The sequence below is a fragment of the Musca domestica genome, unplaced genomic scaffold (genome assembly GCF_030504385.1).
Source record: "Musca domestica strain aabys unplaced genomic scaffold, Musca_domestica.polishedcontigs.V.1.1 5, whole genome shotgun sequence".
NCBI classification, from domain to species: Eukaryota; Metazoa; Arthropoda; class Insecta; order Diptera; family Muscidae; genus Musca; species Musca domestica.
Genome location: NW_026712346.1, coordinates 1,851,343 through 1,872,973, shown reverse-complemented (window position 1 = coordinate 1,872,973; position 21,631 = coordinate 1,851,343). Strand labels below are relative to the sequence as shown.

Sequence of the window (21,631 nt, the reverse complement as noted above, 5' to 3'; positions counted from 1 at the left end):
GTAAATGGGTTATGTAGGTCCAAGTTTTCATATAGCCCCCATATAACGGTAACTCTCGATATTCTGTATTTTGATGATTTTAGCGACATTATTCACCGGAATTGTTTCAAATTTGGCATTTGAAGTTCGTAATGGATACTACAGCCTAAGACAGAAAATTATCTGTGCAGGTCCACGTCTTCGTATAGCCCCCATATAACGGTACCCCCCGATATTCGGTATTTTGATGATTTTAGCGACATTATTTAACGGAACCGTTCCAAATTTGGTATTTGAAGTTCGTAATGGATACTACATCCTAAGTCAAAAAATGAGCCATGTAGGTCCACGTCTTCCTATAGCCCCCATATACCGTACCTCCCCCGATATTCGGTATTTTGATGATTTTAGCGACATTATTTAACGGAACCGTTCCAAATTTGGTATTTGAAGTTCGTAATAGATACTGCAGGAGAAAACAGAAAATGGACCATGTAGGTCCACGTCTTCGTATAGGCCCCATATACCGTACCCCCCGATATTCAGTATTTTGATGATTTTAGCGACATTATTTGCCGGGATTGTTTTAAATTTCGCATTTGAAGTTCGTAATGGATACTTCAGCCCATGCCAGAAAATTGTCTGTGCAGGTCCACGTCTTCGTGTAGCCCCCATATAACGGTACCCCCTATATTCGGTATTTTGATGATTTTAGCTACATTATAAACAAATTTTTCTTCAAGTTTCGCATTTAAATGTTGTAATAACTTATGACAAAAGTTGCCTATGCAGGTATACGTCGTCGTATAGACATTCGGTATTTTTAAGATTTTAACAGAATTTTTAAAGGATTTTTTTTATTTTATTTATTTATTTTATTTTTTTTTTTTTTGGAAATTGCCAAATTTGTACCAAATGGTGGAGGGTATTAAAAGTTCGGCCCGGCCGAACTTACAGCTTTTTTACTTGTTGTATATAAAATACTTTTTTTTTTTGTAGATGAGATTATATTATATTTTTTTTATGCAATTATGCAGTAATATGTGAGATTTCTTTATGAGCCAGAATATGGATAGTTCCTTGGTTTACTTTGAACGCTAAATGATGATCTAATACCATGCCGCCATCGCATCTGTAGCCCGTGATGCAACTCGCCAGACCATGGTTTAGTGCATCATCCGGAAGCTAACCGATCTGAGCTGATTTACTTATATTTTTTTGCATTGTATATACAATTTTTATATTCATATTTATTCATTCTTTCTTTTCTTTGTGTTATTTCTTTCATATTTTCTTTTTTTTAATGTACTTATTTCTTTCTCAATCTTCAATAGCAGAGTTATTATCAACTTTCTAGTAGATGAGCAATCAATGGTCTCTTAAGCCATGGACCATGTTTGCATTCTACGATCAGTATCAATCACTTCCGCCGAGATTTCTGTAGTAGTAGCATTTAGTATATTTATTCATTCTTTCTTTTCTTTGTGTTATTTTTTTCATATTTTCTCTTTTTTTTAATATGCTTATTTCTTTCTGAATCTTCAATAGCAGAGTTATTATCAACTTTCTAGTAGATGAGCAATCAATGGTCTCTTAAGCCATGGACCATGTTTGCATTCTACGATCAGTATCAATCACTTCCGCCGAGATTTCTCTAGTAGTAGCATTTAGTTTTGGAAACTGACCTTTTTCTCGAACGTACCATGGGGACTTCGTATTGGTCCGGTTTAGTCGGGAGCAAGCATGCCTCCCCCAACCTACTAGGGTACGATTTATCCATCCCACTTACAGGAAAGCTCTTGTTAATGGTAGTTATCCTCAACTATTCATTATTGTCTTATGTTCATAATTCTCAATGGACTCATACAATTTGTCAAATTTTATTTTTTTTCCTCAATGGATTCGTACAATTTTTTTTTTAATTCTCAATGGACTCGTACAATTTGTTCCATTTTACTTTGTTCCATTTTATTTTATTCCTTTTTTAATACGTAATCTTTTGTGTATTTATATGCAAGATGTATACTTTACGTGAACGGAACAAAAAGGATCAAAAATAATTATAAAGTTAGATTTTTATTTGGACTTTTTCTATTCAAATTTTTTATATGTTCTTTGTGAATCCTTCGTCCACTTCTTGTCAACACCGTTACTCTATTGTCTTTTTCAACTATTTCCTTCCTATATAGCGCTTTGTTTTTCCCTTTGATGGTTTGCATTGCGATTTGCCATGTGTTTTTTTAAGTAACTGCCTGAGGTCCGTATTAACTTTCTTTTGTTCAGATAAAAGATTTGCATAATTCGCTTTGCCATTTCTATTAAAAAATAAGTCACATGGTCTTTTCTTTGTTGTTGAATGGATAGTATTATTGTATCTATCTACACATATTTCAATTAATTCTTTTACTGATAGATTCGGGTATTCAACTCTTAGACATCTATAAATTTCAATTATTGTTGAATGTAGTCGTTCAACCTGCCCGTTGACTTCACTTCTTTGTATCGGCGTTAGATATAATTTAATACCCAGGGATTTGATTAATGATTCAATCAAGGGGCTTAGGAAGTTACGTTCGTTATCAGTAACAAGAATTTTTGTCACTGTGAAATAATGTAAAACTTTAATTATTTTTTTCTGTACTTGGACCAACGATCTATCCTTAATAGCAAAGAATTTAGCGAATTTGGTAAATTTGTCTATACAGGTAATGAATTTTTGTTCCTGAATTTCCATGATGTCCATGTGGAGGATTTCGCAAGGAAATTTAGGATCAGGTGTTTCTTGACGATGTATTTGTGGAGGTTTTCTGTCGTACTTGCATCTATTACAAACGTCACAGCTAGCAACGTATTTCCTGGTGTTAGCGCGCATATGCGGAAAGTAGAATTGCTCTAAAATTTGTTCACCATTTTCTCTGGGATTACGATGAGCTCTTCTATGTTCGGTTTCTATTATTTCCAATTGACGTTCTTTTGAAGTTATATCTGTAACTAGTTTCTGAGCAATTCTCACTTTATATTTTGAGAAATGGTCGATATAAACTTCTTGTAAGTCACCAAGAAGACCTTCTGGTGCTTTTATTCCGTTAAGGATATTTGGTCGAAGTTTTTCCTTGAGCAGGGTTATATGTTTTTCCTGAGACCAATTTTTCGAGGAAATGAAATGTCTCGTATACCCACGGTGTGGTTCTTCGATCGCTGTCATTTCCATTTCCATTCCCATTCTTAATATAATCTGATTCCTAAAGACGTTTATAGGTACCTCCACATGGGGCATCAAGTCAGAGGCATCTTGTTCTCCACTGTGAACTGTTGCCATTGATGAAAGATCATCTTCTCGACCCTCTGAAGCAGTTAGAGTTTCATCTGAGCTCGTGCTCATTCCCTCACTCGCCGTTTCAGTAGAAGAGTGATATAAATGATGTGAAGCGGTCTTTAACCTTGAAAGAGCATCAGCCACATAGTTTGTTTTACCAGGTTTATAAATCAACTCGTGGATATATTCCTCTATACGTGCCTTCCACCGTTTTAATTTGGCATTAAAATTCCTATTCCCTAGTGCAAACGTCAAAGGCTGATGATCAGTATAGATCCTGATTTTCTTTGCCCCGTATAAGTAATTTCTGAGATTATCAAGGGCCCATACAATGGCTAGCATCTCTTTCTCGTTCGTGGCATAGTTTTCCTCAGTTTTATTGAGAGACCGAGATATTTATGCTATGGGTTTATCCTTTCCCACTTCGCCTTGTGACAGAACGGCACCTAACGCGGTATTAGAGGCATCCGTTGTTAAGTTAAAAGGCTTATCAAAGTCAGAGAAAGATAGTAGCTCTGCTGTAGTTAACATAGATTTCAGTCTATCGAAAGACTTTAAGGACTCGTTATTTAGTGTAATTGGCAACTTTTTGGATTGACTGGCTTTTACTTGGGCATATTCGCCTCTTGTAAGATTTGTAAGGGGTTTTGCGACTTTAGCATAATCTCGAATAAATCTCCTATAGTAGGAAGTCATTCCTAAAAAGCTTTTCAACTCTTTCAAGTTCGTGGGGGGTAACAAATTTTCAATGGACTTTACCTTGGCTGGATCCGGTTTGATTCCCTCAGAACCAACGATATAGCCAAGAAATTCCACCTCCGATTTCATAAAATGTGTTTTATCAAGATTCACCTTAAGATTAGCCTCGCGAAGTCTCCCAAAAATAATTTCTATATTCCTCAAGTGATTTTCTATATTTTCTCCAATTACTATTATATCGTCAATGTATACAAAACAGAGTTTTCCTATATACTCACGGAGGACATCATCTATCATCCTCTGAAATATTGCAGGCGCATTCTTAAGGCCAAAAGGCAATCTTAAGAATTCATATTTACCGTTTGCCGTTGAAAAAACAGTCTTTGGGATGTCCCTTGATTTCATGGATATTTGATGAAAGCCTGATGTAAGGTCTATCGTTGTAAAATATTTTGATTTACCTAGACTAGCTAAAGTCGACGTAATGTCCGGAATTGGGTAGGTATCTGAAATTGTCACAGCATTTAGGCGTTTAAAGTCCACTACCATTCGGTATTGTTTTTCACCATTAGGTTTAGGTTTTTTGGGCACTACCCAAATAGGTGCATTGTAAGGACTCTTTGAAGATCTTATAACTCCTTCCAAAAGTAATTCCTGTATCTGTCGTTCTACCTCTTCCCTCATACAGACTGGGTACGGATAACTTTTAGTATATATTGGTTCTTCCGTAGTTGTCCTTATTTCTGCTTGAACGTTTGTCGAGGCAAGTTCGCTACCATCAAGTGGTCCAAAAAGTGGTTTGTATTTATCAATGAGGCTTTCTATTCTTTTCCTGACCCCTGGTGCATACTCTTCGCCTAATACATAATTTGATTCATTTGTTACTTTTTCTTTTAATGGAATTTTAAAACAATTTTTCAAAACTAAAACATTCTCCTTTCTATCCACTAAAGCACCTAACTCTTTAAGGGTGTCGTCTCCTATTATACCATCAAAGGTCTTAAGCGTTGGCAAAACATAAAACTCAACGGGCTCACTTATCCCTAAAAATTTAAAAAATGGTCCAATTACTTTCCTATCTATATTAATATCTCCTCCCACTGATCGAACTTTTATTGGTTTTTCTAATGGTATGCTACCATGTGATAAGTGTGGGTTGCAAAAGTTCTTGTTAGAACCCGTGTCGATCAAAAAACATAAAGTACCGCCATTAACAGAAGGGTATTCTATATAGGGTAAGCTTGAAGGCCTTCCCCCATAAAATTTACTTCGCCTACAGTTTCTTCCTGACAAGAGTCTCTCTCCAGCCCATTTTCAGCCATGAGGTCCTCGTCAGAAAAAGTTTCTATGTGATAAAGTTTTGCCTGTTTATGCCCTGTTCTTTCTTCATATGCGCCTCTTTTTTCAGCTGTCCTAGGATGGTTAATGTAATTTACCCGACGAGATTGTATTGTCCTATCAATATCCATTGGTTCGTGTTTTATGGCCGGATACCGTGGAGGTAACGCTGGCTTATTATAATTCGCATGTTCATTTACCCGAAAGTTAGAATTATTGTTATTATGCTCCCAATTTCTAGGCTGAGAATTTTTATTCAGCCATCCCGATCGCTTAGGGAATGATTTTGGAGGTCTTGAAGGCCCAGGACGATAAGTCGTTTCTGTGGAGATTGAATCATAAGCCTTCGTCTTCGAATAAATTATGTTATTTCGCATGGTCAGATTTTGTAACTCCAAACAAGCGGAATACGCTTCAGGCAACGTTCCTGGCCGCTGTATTATAGTCATACGGGAAAGCTCCAGTTTTAATCCGCGTATGAATATGTCTAACGCTCTATTGCTGTATGTTCCTACTAAGGCTTTGATCGTTTCCTCACTGTGGGACTCTGTTTTTAATTTATTAATAATGAGTGAAAGTTGATGGTTGACTGTCGAATAAAACTCATCTACGCTTGAGGATCCCTGAGACAGCTGGTTGAGCTGATGTTCCAGAGTTTGAATATCCCGTTTATCAGCGTAGTGCGGGGAAAGTATTCTTTTTATTTCCGTCCAATCACTGTCAAATACATTGTAGGATACAAGGGCTGTGTCGGCAGCGCCCGTAACTTTTAGACGGACACTTTGTATAATTGCTCGATAAATAGGTTTGTCCCTAACTATTTCAAAGTCCTTCAGTATAGTTTCCACTGAATGAACCCAGGAAATATACTGAGTGGGATTGCCTTCAAAGGTTCTTAACTCTTTCACACTGTCGGGGAAGCGACTTATATCTTTCAACTCTGTTTCAGTCCGCGGTCGTTGAAGAGATCCTTCGTCGGTGACCAGTGGTGGTATCGCGGCTACCTGCCTATTTTCTAGACGCTCTATTCTATCCAAGACATTTCCTAAAGCATTGTTGCTCAAACTAGCTTCTATCGTCCCTATCCTGTTTTCTATCGACTTCATCTGTTCCATAAACCGATTTATGGCTCCAGTCATGGTCGTTACCGTGGCCCTAAGTTCTTCCATTTCTAATTGTTGACAAGGGGGAGAAATAAAAATATTCACGTACCTGTTATGTCCTTTATGAAGAAGGTCCTTCTTGTTTTCACTTCACTTTACTTTTTTTATAAAAAAATTCTTCTTTATATTTATCCTTTCTCAATTTTCAATTTATTTCTGTATATAACTTCTTCTCTCCTTTTTAAATAAAAAACTTCTTTATATCTCAATTTTATTATTTTTTAATTTTTAATTCTTTTTATGAAGAAGATCCTTTTTGTTTTCACTTCACTTTACTTTTTTTTATAAAAAAATTCTTCTTTATATTTATTCTTTCTTAATTTTCCATTTATTTTTGTATTCAACTCTTTCTCTTTTTTTATATATAAAAAACTTCTTTATTTCTCAATTTTATTTTAATTTATTTTAATTTATTTTATTTTTTTATTTTTTTTATTTTTTTTTTTTTTGAATTTTCAATTCTTTTTTGGATTTTATTCTTCTTTAATTTTCAATTCTTTTTTTGAATTTTTATATTTTGGTGAGCCTTGGCTAGGCAGCGCGACGCGACCGTTTAAAACCCTTTTTACTCCTCACGGAAGGACCGTATTTCTCCGGTTTGGAGATCCACTTTTATGATCGTGGATACCTACTGAGGTACGGTTTACTTCACTTTCGCCTCGGTAACCTACGGTTATATGTTTCGGTTGGATAACTATAGGAATACCGGATTAGCGAAGGAGGAGTTAGATTTTGTGAATTAATTTATAACTCACAGGACCACTAAGCACTTAAGTCAGGGTCCCTGCTCGGGCGCCAGTTAAAGGATTTTACACGATCGCGAATAAAAAAATTAATTCCAAGGCGCTTCCAACTGCGCCTGATTAAATAAAACACGGATATTTAATTCTTTAACAATTATAACGATTCACAATTTAATGATACTCAAAATAATTAATTCACACTTTAATGATACTCAAAATAATTAATTACATAGAAGATATTAATATTTAATGAACTGTACTCGAAGTAGCCAAAGCCAAGACTGCCGGTTGCCTTCCAACTTTGTTGGCTCAATGGTTCTATTGATTCCGTTCGACCAACACGCGCCAGTATGCAGGTGCTGATACTGCAGAAAGAATTTCTCATCGCTTGCAATATCGAAATTGGATCGGAAGCGCGTGTTGCAATCAAAATGAAATGAGCTTAAGTTGCAGAAGCGACAGTGTCGCCAATGTCGTTAACTACAATAACAATACTGGCGCGTGTTGGTCGAACGGAATCAATCGAACCATCGAGTCGACAAAGTTGGAAGGCAACCGGCAGTCTTGGCTTTGGCTATTTCGAGTACAGTTCATTAAATATTAATATCTTCTATGTAATTAATTATTTTTAGTGTCATTAAAGTGTGAATTAATTATTTTGAGTATCATTAAATTGTGAATCGTTATAATTGTTAAAAAGTTAAATATCCGTGTTTTATTTAATCAGGCGCAGTTGGAAGCGCCTTGGAATTAATTTTTTTATTCGCGATCGTGTAAAATCCTTTAACTGGCGCCCGAGCAGGGACCCTGACTTAAGTGCTTAGTGATCCTGTGAGTTATAAATTAATTCACAAAATCTAACTCCTCCTTCGCTAATCCGGTATTCCTGATAGTTATCCAACCGAAACATATAACCGTAGGTTACCGAGGCGAAAGTGAAGTGAACCGTACCTCAGTAGGTATCCACGATCATAAAAGTGGATCTCCAAACCGGAGAAATACGGTCCTTCCGTGAGGAGTGAAAGGGTTTTAAACGGTCGCGTCGCGCTGCCTAGCCAAGGCTCACCAAAATATAAAAATTCAAAAAAGAATTGAAAATTAAAGAAGGATAAAATCCAAAAAAAAAAAAAAAAAATTGAAAATTCAAAAAAAATAATAAAATTGAGAAATAAAGAAGTATATAGAAATAAAAGTATATAAAAAAAGAGAAAGAGTTGAATACAAAAATAAATGGAAAATTAAGAAAGAATAAATATAAAGAAGATTTTTTTTATAAAAAAAGTAAAGTGAAGTGAAAACAAAAAGGATCTTCTTCATAAAAAGAATTGAAAATTAAAAAATAATAAAATTGAGATATAAAGAAGTTTTTTATTTAAAAAGAAGAGAAGTTAAATACAGAAATAAATTGAAAATTAAGAAAGGATAAATATAAAGAAGATTTTTTTTTATAAAAAAAAGTAAAGTGAAGTGAAAACAAGAAGGACCTTCTTCATAAAGGACATAACAGGTACATGAATATTTTTATTTCTACCCCTTGTCAACAATTAGAAATGGAAGAACTTAGGGCCACGGTAACGACCATGACTGGAGCCATAAATCGGTTTATGGAACAGATGAAGTCGATAGAAAACAGGATAGGGACGATAGAAGCTAGTTTGAGCAACAATGCTTTAGGAAATGTCTTGGATAGAATAGAGCGTCTAGAAAATAGGCAGGTGGCCGCGATACCACCACTGGTCACCGACGAAGGATCTCTTCAACGACCGCGGACTGAAACAGAGTTGAAAGATATAAGTCGCCTCCCTGACAGTGTGAAAGAGTTAAGAACCTTTGAAGGCAATCCCACTCAGTATATTTCCTGGGTTCATTCAGTGGAAACTATACTGAAGGACTTTGAAATAGTTAGGGACAAACCTATTTATCGAGCAATTATACAAAGTGTCCGTCAAAAAGTTACGGGCGCTGTCGACACAGCCCTTGTATCCTACAATGTATTTGACAGTGATTGGACGGAAATAAAAAGGATATTTTCCCTGCACTACGCTGATAAACGGGATATTCAAACTCTGGAACATAAGCTCAACCAGCTGTCCCAGGGATCCTCAAGCGTAGATGAGTTTTATTCGACAGTCAACCATCAACTTTCACTCATCATTAATAAATTAAAAACAGAGTCCCACAGTGAGGAAACGATCAAAGCCTTAGTAGGAACATACAGGAATAGAGCGTTAGACATATTCATACGCGGATTAAAACCGGAGCTTTCCCGTATGGTTATAATACAGCGGCCAGGAACGTTGCCTGAAGCGTATTCCGCTTGTTTGGAGTTACAAAATCTGCCATGCGAAATAACATAATTTATTCGAAGACGAAGGCCTAGATTCAATCTCCACAGAAACGACTTATCGTCCTGGGGTTTCAAGACCTCCAAAATCATTCCCTAAGCGATCGGGATGGCTGAATAAAAATTCTCAGCCTAGAAATTGGGAGCATAATAACAATAATTCTAACTTTCGGGTAAATGAACATGCGAATTATAATAAGCCAGCGTTACCTCCACGGTATCCGGCCATAAAACACGAACCAATGGATATTGATAGGACAATACAATCTCGTCGGGTAAATTACATTAACCATCCTAGGACAGCTGAAAAAAGAGGCGCATATGAAGAAAGAACAGGGCATAAACAGGCAAAACTTTATCACATAGAAACTTTTTCTGACGAGGACCTCATGGCTGAAAATGGGCTGGAGAGAGACTCTTGTCAGGAAGAAACTGTAGGTGTTCATAAAAGATGCTATATTTTTGCGCAACAGTGTTGTTTGTTACATTACCGGTGGCTGCATAAATAACATCATAAAAAAAATGATGTACATATACACACACACATGCCCATATATGCAGCCACCGGTAAATTCCAATGCTGAATTCAAATAAATAAGCATCGTCACCAGCCAAAACAGGTTTGCTGTGACGATGCAAATTGGAGTTAGAACAGTTCTGTCTCGAATTTGAAAGCGCGTACGTAAGTTTCCCCCCCGAAGTGAACAGTGCCCAAAAACAAAAAAAAAAACCAAAGTGTTAACAAAAAAAAAAAAACATAATACAAAAAACATAAAACATTGTACAAAAAATTGAAAATAAAACATTGTACAAAAAAAAAATTGAACAAATTGAACAAAAAACTACAAATAAACAAAAAAATTGTAAACAAAACATTGTACAAAAAAAAGGAAATTAATTGAACAAAAAAACCTAAATCTAAACAAAAAGTGTAAACGAAACAAATTGAATTTAAAGAATTGAAATAAAATAATAAAAGAAAAAAAAAAGCAAAAATAAACATCATCTTTTAATTAAATAACAAATAAAAAAGGTGAAGTAAGAAACATTTGGTCCTCCAGAGCCGGAGAATAAAGTGAAGTTTTTAAAATATTAAAAACAAAAAACAAAGTATTAAGTGGACAGACACAGTGAATTGAAACAAAAACAAAAGTGCATAATAAAATATAAATAAATAAATTAACAAAAAGTGACGTTTAAAAAAGTGCAACCAAAAGAAAAAGTGAAAAAAAAATAGAAAGTACACTGTGCTACAAAAAAGTGACATTAAACAAACAAATATATATTTTTACAAATTTACTACAAAAAAGAGACAACACACAGTGCTACAAAACAAACAGAAAATACACAGTGCTACAAAAGTGACATTAAAAAGTGATACAAAGTGACATTACACGGTGCTACAGAACTAAAAGAAATTACACAGTGCTACAAAAATAAACAAAATTTAATTAAATTTTTTATTTTTTCGTTAATATAAAAAAAAAAGGTCTACACAAAAGACAAAATACAAAAATAAAAGGTGTGAAAAAAGTGACAGTACACAATATCACAAAAAAACCAAACAAAATAAAGAAGTACGCAAAATTGTGGAAGCTGCCAGAAGACCACGAAGGACTCCGGCAACACAACAACAATACAACAACAACAACAATAGCAACACTACAACAACAAATTTTTGAGACCCAAAGGCTAAATCAAAGTGAGTACTCAATCAAATTTATCTTGTTGGACATAAAGGGCATACCGGGAGCAGGCAAATCCTCAATATTTGCATTGACCCGAAGATTCCCATACTTTGAAATCTCAAGTTGACACTTTTTAAAGTTGCTGCGTTGCCTCTAAGACACTTTTTTGAGAAAATTTCCCTTTTTGGAGCCATTTTGTGGACGGACATCTAAATATAGACTCACATAGGCGCAATAAGTACTTATAAAATAGCGCGAATTTTCATACACATAAGTATATAATATTGGAAATTGCTGAACGTGCAGTTCAAAAAATAAATAAGCGCCATATTGGAAAAAACATTCTTATTGGAAAATTGGCGTCACTTGACACATATAAACGCCATATTGGAAAAAACATTCTTATTGGAAAATTGGCGTCGCTTGACACATATAAACGCCATATTGGAAAAAACATTCTTATTGGAAAATTGGCGTCGCTTGACACATATATAAACGCCATATTGGAAAAAAATCTAGCGTCACATAAAAATATATAATCGCCATATTTTTAACATTTTTGGCGTCACAAAAATACATAAGCGAAATACATAGCAACCGTTTGGTGGACAGACGGATTTTGCAAATAATAGCGTCTAGTGGACGGACATGAAACAATACTTAACCTAGAATTTTTTTCGGGATTTTTGGAAAAAAAAAATTAGATTGGCGTCTGTGGACAGACAAAAAAAAATCGATCCCATATATAATATAACACATTTTTATTATATTTTACAAATATCTTAAAATTTTTAAATCAAGAAAAACATTTCTGGGACCCAAAATTTATTTCTGCATTTTTTCGCAGAAATATTTTGCTGGTATTTTTTTTTTTGCTTTTTGCTAAAACAAACATTTTGAAAGAATTCGCTGAACGAAAAAAGTTAGATTTTTGTGGAAATTTTAATTGGAGTTTGACACAACAAACATTTGGCTGGGATATACAAATTTTTTGGAAAATTTTGAAAATTATTGGAATTTTTCTGGAAAAAAAAAATTTGTGGAACTTGACCCAATACTAGCACCTTGTGATTTTAAATTAATTACCTAGTGTTTTTAGAAAATTTGTTGCTTCAAACAAATTTTCATAGCAATATTTTTGTCTCGTCAAAATTTAAAAATACTCCTGCAATTTTATGGTAATATTTTTGAGGATTCTTTGTTCGACAACCCAGCACACATTTTCATTTCAATAGAAAATATTTTTCATTTTTGGAAATATTTATTGAAAATTTTAATTTTCTACAATTTTACTGCTGGGAAAAAACCCTCGTTGGTGGAAAATCAAAAATCTTTTGGTCGTTTTTGTAGCGTTTTTTGCCTGTACAATCCTCACCTTTACTCCTTTTGGAATAATATTGATTATTTCTGGATTTTCTTAAAATAAAATATCCCTGTGAGTGGATTTCAAGATATTTTATGACACCTTGGTATATCTTGATTGAGTTTGACTTCTCTGGACAACCCAGCAAACATTTTTAAACAAAATTATTTCGGCGTCTCATACAAAGTAAAGTTTTTGGGATTTTGCAAGAACTTTCAAGTCTTTGGAACAAAACGAAATATAATTCGACCCAAACCAAAAATTGAACATAGATTTCGTTGATCAAATTGAAGAAGATAGCTTATCCTTATTTTTTAAAAATAAAAATTTGGATAAAAGTTTGAATCTTATTCCAAGTCAATCCTTTTCATTGGGTTGCCTTTCCTTTTTTCAACACAACAAAATTTCGGTAAAGGTTAATACTCAGTCATCAAGATGGATAAGACCCTAAGCGAAAAATTCGCAAACTGCGTCAACGATCTTCAGGATTACATTTCAATTTTTTCAATAACCAAACCGGATGACACGGTTCATACTTTGGAGACAACACGTATGGAGTTGGATTCTGCATGGGACCAGGTCAAAAGGGCATATTTAGACTGCCGTGATTATGTTCCAGAGGAAGGAGGAAAAACCATCGACAAAAATATACTGAGGAAACATTATATGGATACCATGGGATCATATAAACAGGCGCTGAGTTCAATAAATGGACAAATTTAAAATATTTTGGATGAAAAAGCACAGGAGAAAATGAAAAGAGATTCAGAGATGTCACAGCAAGGAAAGGAAGTGGATTTTACGCCAATATCACGGCTGCTGCCATGCGACACAGACACTTTTAAAGGGGGTTATCGAGAATGGCCGACTTTCAGAGATTTATTTTCGGCAATTTACATAAACAATTCAAAATTAAGTAATGTCGAAAAGTTATTCCATTTGACTCAAAAGACAGCAGGAGAAGCACGAGAAATTATAACGCATGTTCCACTAACTAATGATGGATTTGCATTAGCATGGAAAAATCTTACGGATCGTTATGAGAACAAAAGGATGCAAATTAATGAAGAAATTAAAACACTTTTTAATCTACCTGGTGTTTCTACAGACTCAAGTCACACTATTCAAAAACTACAACGCACTGTAAATAGCTGTATTCAAACTTTGGGGATGCTTGACGTCGATGGAAGAGGATGGGATCCGATTTTAATATACATTTGCTCAAATTACCTAGAGGCTTCCTAGAAGAATTCGAGAACTCATTAAGCGATTGTAAACAAATACCAAAATGGGAACATTTTGACGATTTCTTAACAAACAAATTCAAAACCTTGGAATCAGTAGGGAATATAAAACCCTCAACATCAAAATTTGCTCAACAGAAGCAAAATAACATCGATAAACCTAGATTTTTGAAAACATTTCAAACAAATGTCGCAAAAAATACAACCAATTTTGGAGGAAGAAACAACTTAGCACAACCTCAACAAAATAAATCACAAAATATTCAAACATGTCAAGTCTGCAAATCAAACCATTTTATCAGGGATTGCAGCGAATTTTTAAAAAAGAGTGTAAATGACAGAATTCACACTGTGAAAACGTCACACTTATGCTACAACTGCTTGTCTTCAAACCACGGAGTAAGAGATTTCAAAAGTCGCTTTGGTTGTCGTATTTGTACTATGAGACATAATACTTTGTTACACAAGGGGTCGGAAACCCAAACCACAAACACATACCTAGCTCGAGTGGAAGCACAACCTAGTACCAGTGCTGCTGCTCTTTCAACTCACATACAGTCCACTACCAACCTAGAACCAACTACTATTACCACTTTGACCCTCCAAGATGAGCGAATTAGTGAGCAACAATCTGGAGGAACTCTACTTTTCACAGCAATAGTACAAATTGAAACCAAAGGACAACTATACGATGCCCGAGCTCTAATAGATTCAGGATCACAATCCACTTTTATTTCTGAGAAGATGAAAAACCTCTTGAAATTACCCACAAGGAACAATCTAGTTCATATCACCGGCCTTAGTCAATTTGTTGCCGAAACATCTACGAAATCTTGCTTGTTTACTATGAGATCCAAATACGACCCTAGCTTTAAACTGGAAGTATGGGCTCCAGTTTTAAAGAATTTACCTTCAAATCTACCACCACAAAACTTAGATGAATCACAACTTCGAGATGTAACAGCATTAGAACTGGCTGACCCGAAATTTTACGTTAGTCAACCCATTGATTTAATTTTTGGAATGGACATAGGACCATTAATATTCACAATTGGAACTCCGATGAGAACATTTGGATCAATTTTAACTCAAAAAACTAAATTTGGATGGATAGTTGGAGGACCCATACCGGGAAGCACTCTTCAACGAAAACAAATATCACTTCTAAATACAACATCAATAGAGAAAGTACTTACACGATTTTGGGAGGTGGAAGAGACCCCTAAAAAAGTTTTACGGTCAGAAGAAGACCAATTTTGTGAACAAAATTTTACTGAAACAACAATACGAAACAAGGATGGAAGATATGTGGTGACTCTCCCATTCAAAAAATGCGAAGAATTAGGAAATTCCCGAAACATCGCCTTAGCTCAATTCTACAGAATGGAGAAAAAACTTATGAAAACGCCCGAGATAAAAGAACAATATGATGCCTCAATACTTGAATATTTAGAACTTGGTCATATGCGGAGGATCAATCCGGATGAAAGAGACGAAATGCCCAATTATTATCTACCACATCATGCAGTAATTAAGCCAGATCGAATCACGACAAAGTTAAGAGTCGTCTTCAATGCTTCTTGCCCATCATCAAACAAAACAAGTCTCAATGACATATTGTTTCCGGGACCCATTTTACAACAAGATTTGGTACTACAAATTCTAAAATGGAGATTTTTTAATTATGCTTTTAACGCCGATATTACTAAAATGTATAGGCAAATACTGTTGGATTCAACTCAAACAAAATATCAAAGAATTCTGTTTAGAAAATCGCCAACAGACCCAGTTGAAGACTATGAATTACTAACTGTAACATTTGGAGTAAATTGCGCACCGTTTCTGGCACTGAGAACTCTTATGAAATTGGCAGATGATGTTCAAGATTCGTATCCAAGAGCTGCAAGAATTATAAGACAAAATCTTTATGTGGATGATGTACTTGCGGGTGGACACACAATTGAGGAGACTATAAAAGCTCGGAAGGACTTAGTAGCAGCGCTCGAATCCGCTGGATTTCAACTTATGAAATGGGCCTCAAATTATCATACAATAATAATATTCCACAAGAAAATTTATTGCCTCTTAACTGGTTGGATATCTCTGAAGATGCGTCCACGAAAACGTTGGGAATACGATGGAATATATCAGGTGATTTTTTCACTTTTACACCTCCAACCGTGGAAAACAAAAACATTTACACAAAACGAGAAGTTTTATCAACTATAGCCAAATTGTTTGATCCATGCGGATGGCTAGCGCCAATAGTGGTCGTAGCAAAACTGATAATGCAACAAATTTGGCTGGATAAAATCGATTGGGATGATACACTGAAACCAATCACCCATATAAATTGGCAAAACTTTGTCAAAAATAGCAATGATATTAAATCTCTCAGAGTTCCAAGATGGATACAGTTTACACTAGATGCTTCTGTTGAGATTCATGGATTTTGTGACGCATCGGAGAGCGCGTATGGAGCCACGCTATATGTTCGGATTGAAAAAACTGACCATACCACACACACCTTTTTATTAGCAGCAAAGACTCGTGTAGCACCAATCAAAAAACTTTCAATACCAAGGCTCGAATTATGTGGGGCAGTCTTACTTTCCAAATTAGCAAAATCTATTACAAACAGTCTACAAATATCAAAATATTCAACACATTTTTGGACAGACTCTACTATTGTCTTGGCCTGGTTAAAAAAGCCTCCTTGTCATTGGAGCACCTTTGTGGGAAATAGAGTCTCGGAAATATCTGATAATGTTGGGCAAGAAAACTGGAAACATGTTGACTCTGAAAGCAACCCAGCTGACATTGCTAGTCGTGGATGTTCTCCAACTGAACTAACGACTCATGAGCTCTGGTGGCATGGACCTCAATGGCTCAAAATGCCAAAAGATCGTTGGCCATCGCAAGATATCCCAAACGACACAAATTTAGAGGCTAAACCTGTAAAAGTTCTGACTATATTTCAAGAAAGAGAGGATCCATTAAAAAATTTCTCATCATTGGCAAAAGTCTACCGATCATACGCCTATGCTCTGCGATTTTGGAAAAATACTGGCGCAAATCGGCAAAATCTTCGCTCCTCATCAATGGATCTTACCGCAGCCGAGATCCAAGATGGAAAACGATCTTGCATAATTCGTACACAAAAATTTGTTTATGCAGATGAATATAATTCACTAATGAAAAAGTCTCCAATTTCTCCATCTAGCCCTCTATTGACGTTAAACCCGTTTCTCGACTCAAAGGGTATTATTCGAGCTAATGGCAGATTAGTTCAATCTCCAGCCCTTACATATAGCGAACGTCATCTCATAATACTACCACACGGAACTACCCTTAGCAAATTGTTGGTCGAATTCACTCATAAGATCACTTTACATGGTGGTAATCAATTGATGACCCGAGTGCTAAGATCAGAATTCTGGATATTTGGACTCAAATCTCTGGTTAAACAAACTATACGAAAATGTCGAATCTGCTTAATTCACAAGAAACAAACCCAAACTCAAATAATGGCCTCGCTGCCACCCGAACGTACTTTTCTGTCTCGACCCTTTACAAACACTGGGGTAGATTTTGCAGGACCCTTTAATATTAAAAGTTATTCAGGAAGGGCTTGCTTTATCACAAACGGCTATGTTTGCCTGTTCGTCTGCTTCGCCACCAAGGCTATACATTTAGAACCAACTAGCGATTTATCTACTTATGCCTTTCTCGCCGCTTTCTCCAGATTCATAAGTCGGCGAGGTTGTCCATCTTGTATATTTTCCGACAACGGAACCAATTTTGTGGGAGCGGTCGATCTATTAAAGCGAGATCGATTAGCTTTCATGAAGAATATTCAAAGTAGCACAATCCAAAACAATTTCAATCAAAATCTTACTTGGAAATTTATCCCGCCTGGCGCTCCGCACATGGGCGGTTTGTGGGAGGCCGGCGTTAAATCGTTTAAAATGCATTTGCGAAAAAGTATTCCAAAAATGAATTTCACATTTGAAGAATTTACAACTATCTTAGCAAGAATTGAAGCCTGCCTAAATTCGCGACCCTTAAGTCCTGGTAGCGATGATCCAAATGACCTTTCCCCGTTAACTCCTGGTCATTTCTTAATTGGAACATCAATTCTTACTCCTGCTGAACCCGACATTTCCGACACAGATCTTAGTCTAGTAAATCGTTGGAAACGACTCAAAGTTATTTCACAATACTTTTGCAATAGGTGGAAATTAGAATATCTCCACGAACTTCACAGAAGAACTAAATGGAAGCGTGAAAAGGAGAATGTCAAAGAAGGAGATTTAGTAGTCATCAAGGACGATAGGTTGGCTCCAAATGAATGGAAGTTGGGTCGAATTGCAAAAACATATCTCGGTAGCGATCAGAATACGAGGGTTGTAGACATACGGACATCAAGTGGCAACATTAGCAGACCTATCACAAAAATTGTCAAATTGTTTTCCGACTGACTAGCCGGAATCCTACTTAAAAAAGAACATAGTACTCGCCTTTGGTTTTTTTCAGATATGGCTGCCTACTTGCCCAATCAAGACTGCCGTTTAGATGATCGCAGCCGCAGTCCCAACCAATCCGCACGTCCAACAGCGAGAAGTTCTAGCAGACCCAGACGCCCAACCGAACCCATTCCCAGCAGACCGGCTCATAGACACCGCAGACTTCCCAGTTCCACATCGCCAGAAAGACGACAACGAAGCCGCTCCGCTGCAAGATCCCGCCAACGCCAAGAACGACCCAGCTATTGGCAGTATTCCTGTGGGTTGTGTCAGGAGGACCATGCCCTCAGTGCTTGCGAGAGGTTTCGCCACCAGACCCCCTTCCAGCGCTATGAGACTGTGGAGCGTAGGGGGTACTGCAGAAATTGCCTTGCCAGAAGTCATTTGGCCCCTGACTGTCCGTCGTTGACTGGTTGCAGGAGGTGCAACAATCGGCATCATACGCTGCTACACGGGGCGTCTCAGCTGGAGGAAGTATCTCTAAACGTGGAAGTTGTAAGAACGCCAAACTTTGCGTGGGATTTGGTATTTGTGCCAACGGCTATGGTGCGCATCAAAGCTGACAAAATAGAGGGGTACACCATGATAAGGGCATTAATCAGCCAATCAGCGACGATGTCCAAAATATCGTATGCGGCTTTCCGTAGATTGGGCCTACAATCGCGGATTTACAAAGGGCAGCGATTTACCACCTTTACGGTTTCGCCCCGCCGCACAAACAGCCACTGGAGTCTTAGAGTTAATGCCTTGATAATCGAAGATTTGCACAGGCGCATTTACTCGGACCCAATCCTCGAGGACCCTACAAGAAGTTTCAGAAATTGCGCCCTAGCCGACCCTGATCCCCGAGGCAACAATCCCGTCGATGTGGAACTGGGTGCTGACGTTTACTCAGCCATAAGAAAAGACGAGTGCAAGGAGGCTGGAATTGGAGATGTCCTGGCCTATGATACCCAACTGGGTTACGTGTTTGCCGGTCCAATAAAAAATATGCCAAAAATATAAAGAACAACATTGTATTTCAAAAATGAATGTAAACACTTGTCATTCGGGGGCCAGAAATGTTCATAAAAGATGCTATATTTTTGCGCAACAGTGTTGTTTGTTACATTACCGGTGGCTGCATAAATAACATCATAAAAAAATGATGTACATATACACACTCACATGCACATATATGCAGCCACCGGTAAATTCCAATGCTGAATTCAAATAAATAAGCATCGTCACCAGCCAAAACAGGTTTGCTGTGACGATGCAAATTGGAGTTAGAACAGTTCTGTCTCGAATTTAAAAGCGCGTACGCAAGTTTCCCCCCCGAAGTGAACAGTGCCCAAAAACAAAAAAAAACCAAAGTGTTAACAAAAAAAAAACATAATACAAAAAACATAAAACATTGTACAAAAAATTGAAAATAAAACATTGTACAAAAAAAAATTGAACAAATTGAACAAAAAACTACAAATAAACAAAAAAATTGTAAACAAAACATTGTACAAAAAAAAGGAAATTAATTGAACAAAAAAACCTAAATCTAAACAAAAAGTGTAAACGAAACAAATTGAATTTAAAGAATTGAAATAAAATAATAAAAGAAAAAAGAAAAAGCAAAAATAAACATCATCTTTTAATTAAATAACAAATAAAAAAGGTGAAGTAAGAAACAGTAGGCGAAGTAAATTTTAGGGGGGAAGGCCATCAAGCTTACCCTATATAGAATACCCTTCTGTTAATGGCGGTACTTTATGTTTTTTGATCGACACGGGTTCTAACAAGAACTTTTGCAACCCACACTTATCACATGGTAGCATACTATTAGAAAAACCAATAAAAGTTCGATCAGTGGGAGGAGATATTAACATAGATAGGAAAGTAATTGGACCATTTTTTAAATTTTTAGGGATAAGTGAGCCCGTTGATTTTATGTTTTGCCAACGCTTAAAACCTTTGATGGTATAATAGGAGACGACACCCTTAAAGAGTTAGGTGCTTTAGTTGATAGAAAGGAGAATGTTTTAGTTTTGAAAAATTGTTTTAAAATTCCATTAAAAGAAAAAGTAACAAATGAATCAAATTATGTATTAGGCGAAGAGTATGCACCAGAGGTCAGGAAAAGAATAGAAAGCCTCATTGATAAATACAAACCACTTTTTGGACCACTTGATGGTAGCGAACTTGCCTCGACAAACGTTCAAGCAGAAATAAGGACAACTACGGAGGAACCAATATATACTAAAAGTTATCCTTACCCAGTCTGTATGAGGGAAGAGGTAGAACGACAGATACAGGAATTACTTTCGGAAGGAGTTATAAGACCTTCAAAGAGTCCTTACAATTCACCTATTTGGATAGTGCCCAAAAAACCTAAACCTAATGGTGAAAAACAATACCGAATGGTAGTGGACTTTAAACGCCTAAATGCTGTGACAATTTCAGATACCTACCCAATTCCGGACATTACGTCGACTTTAGCTAGTCTAGGTAAATCAAAATATTTTACAACGATAGACCTTACATCAGGCTTTCATCAAATATCCATGAAATCAAGGGACATCCCAAAGACTGCTTTTTCAACGGCAAACGGTAAATATGAATTCTTAAGATTGCCTTTTGGCCTTAAGAATGCGCCTGCAATATTTCAGAGGATGATAGATGATGTCCTCCGTGAGTATATAGGAAAACTCTGTTTTGTATACATTGACGATATAATAGTAATTGGAGAAAATATAGAAAATCACTTGAGGAATATAGAAATTATTTTTGGGAGACTTCGCGAGGCTAATCTAAAGGTGAATCTTGATAAAACACATTTCATGAAATCGGAGGTGGAATTTCTTGGCTATATCGTTGGTTCTGAGGGAATCAAACCGGATCCAGCCAAGGTAAAGTCCATTGAAAATTTGTTACCCCCCACGAACTTGAAAGAGTTGAAAAGCTTTTTAGGAATGACTTCCTACTATAGGAGATTTATTCGAGATTATGCTAAAGTCGCAAAACCCCTTACAAATCTTACAAGAGGCGAATATGCCCAAGTAAAAGCCAGTCAATCCAAAAAGGTGCCAATTACACTAAATAACGAGTCCTTGAAGTCTTTCGATAGACTGAAATCTATGTTAACTACAGCAGAGCTACTATCTTTCCCTGACTTTGAGAAGCCTTTTAACTTAACAACGGATGCCTCTAATACCGCGTTAGGTGCCGTTCTGTCACAAGGCGAAGTGGGAAAGG

General features: G+C 36.3%; 1 protein-coding gene across 1 annotated transcript; it reads left to right on the top strand.

The window, feature by feature from the left end:
- Nucleotides 1-9,672: 9,672 nt before the first annotated feature.
- Nucleotides 9,673-20,716, top strand: LOC131804847 (uncharacterized). Its single transcript, XM_059128089.1, has 2 exons — nt 9,673-11,284; nt 18,414-20,716. Exon 2 carries the CDS (start codon nt 18,416-18,418, stop codon nt 19,406-19,408), a length of 993 nt encoding a protein of 330 aa, XP_058984072.1. The 5' UTR covers nt 9,673-11,284; nt 18,414-18,415; the 3' UTR covers nt 19,409-20,716.
- The last annotated feature ends 915 nt before the right edge of the window (nt 20,717-21,631 follow it).

Coding starts and splice junctions, on each gene's coding strand:
- LOC131804847 (XM_059128089.1), top strand. CDS start 18,416: ATGGCTGCCTACTTGCCCAATCAAGACTGCCGTTTAGATGATCGCAGC.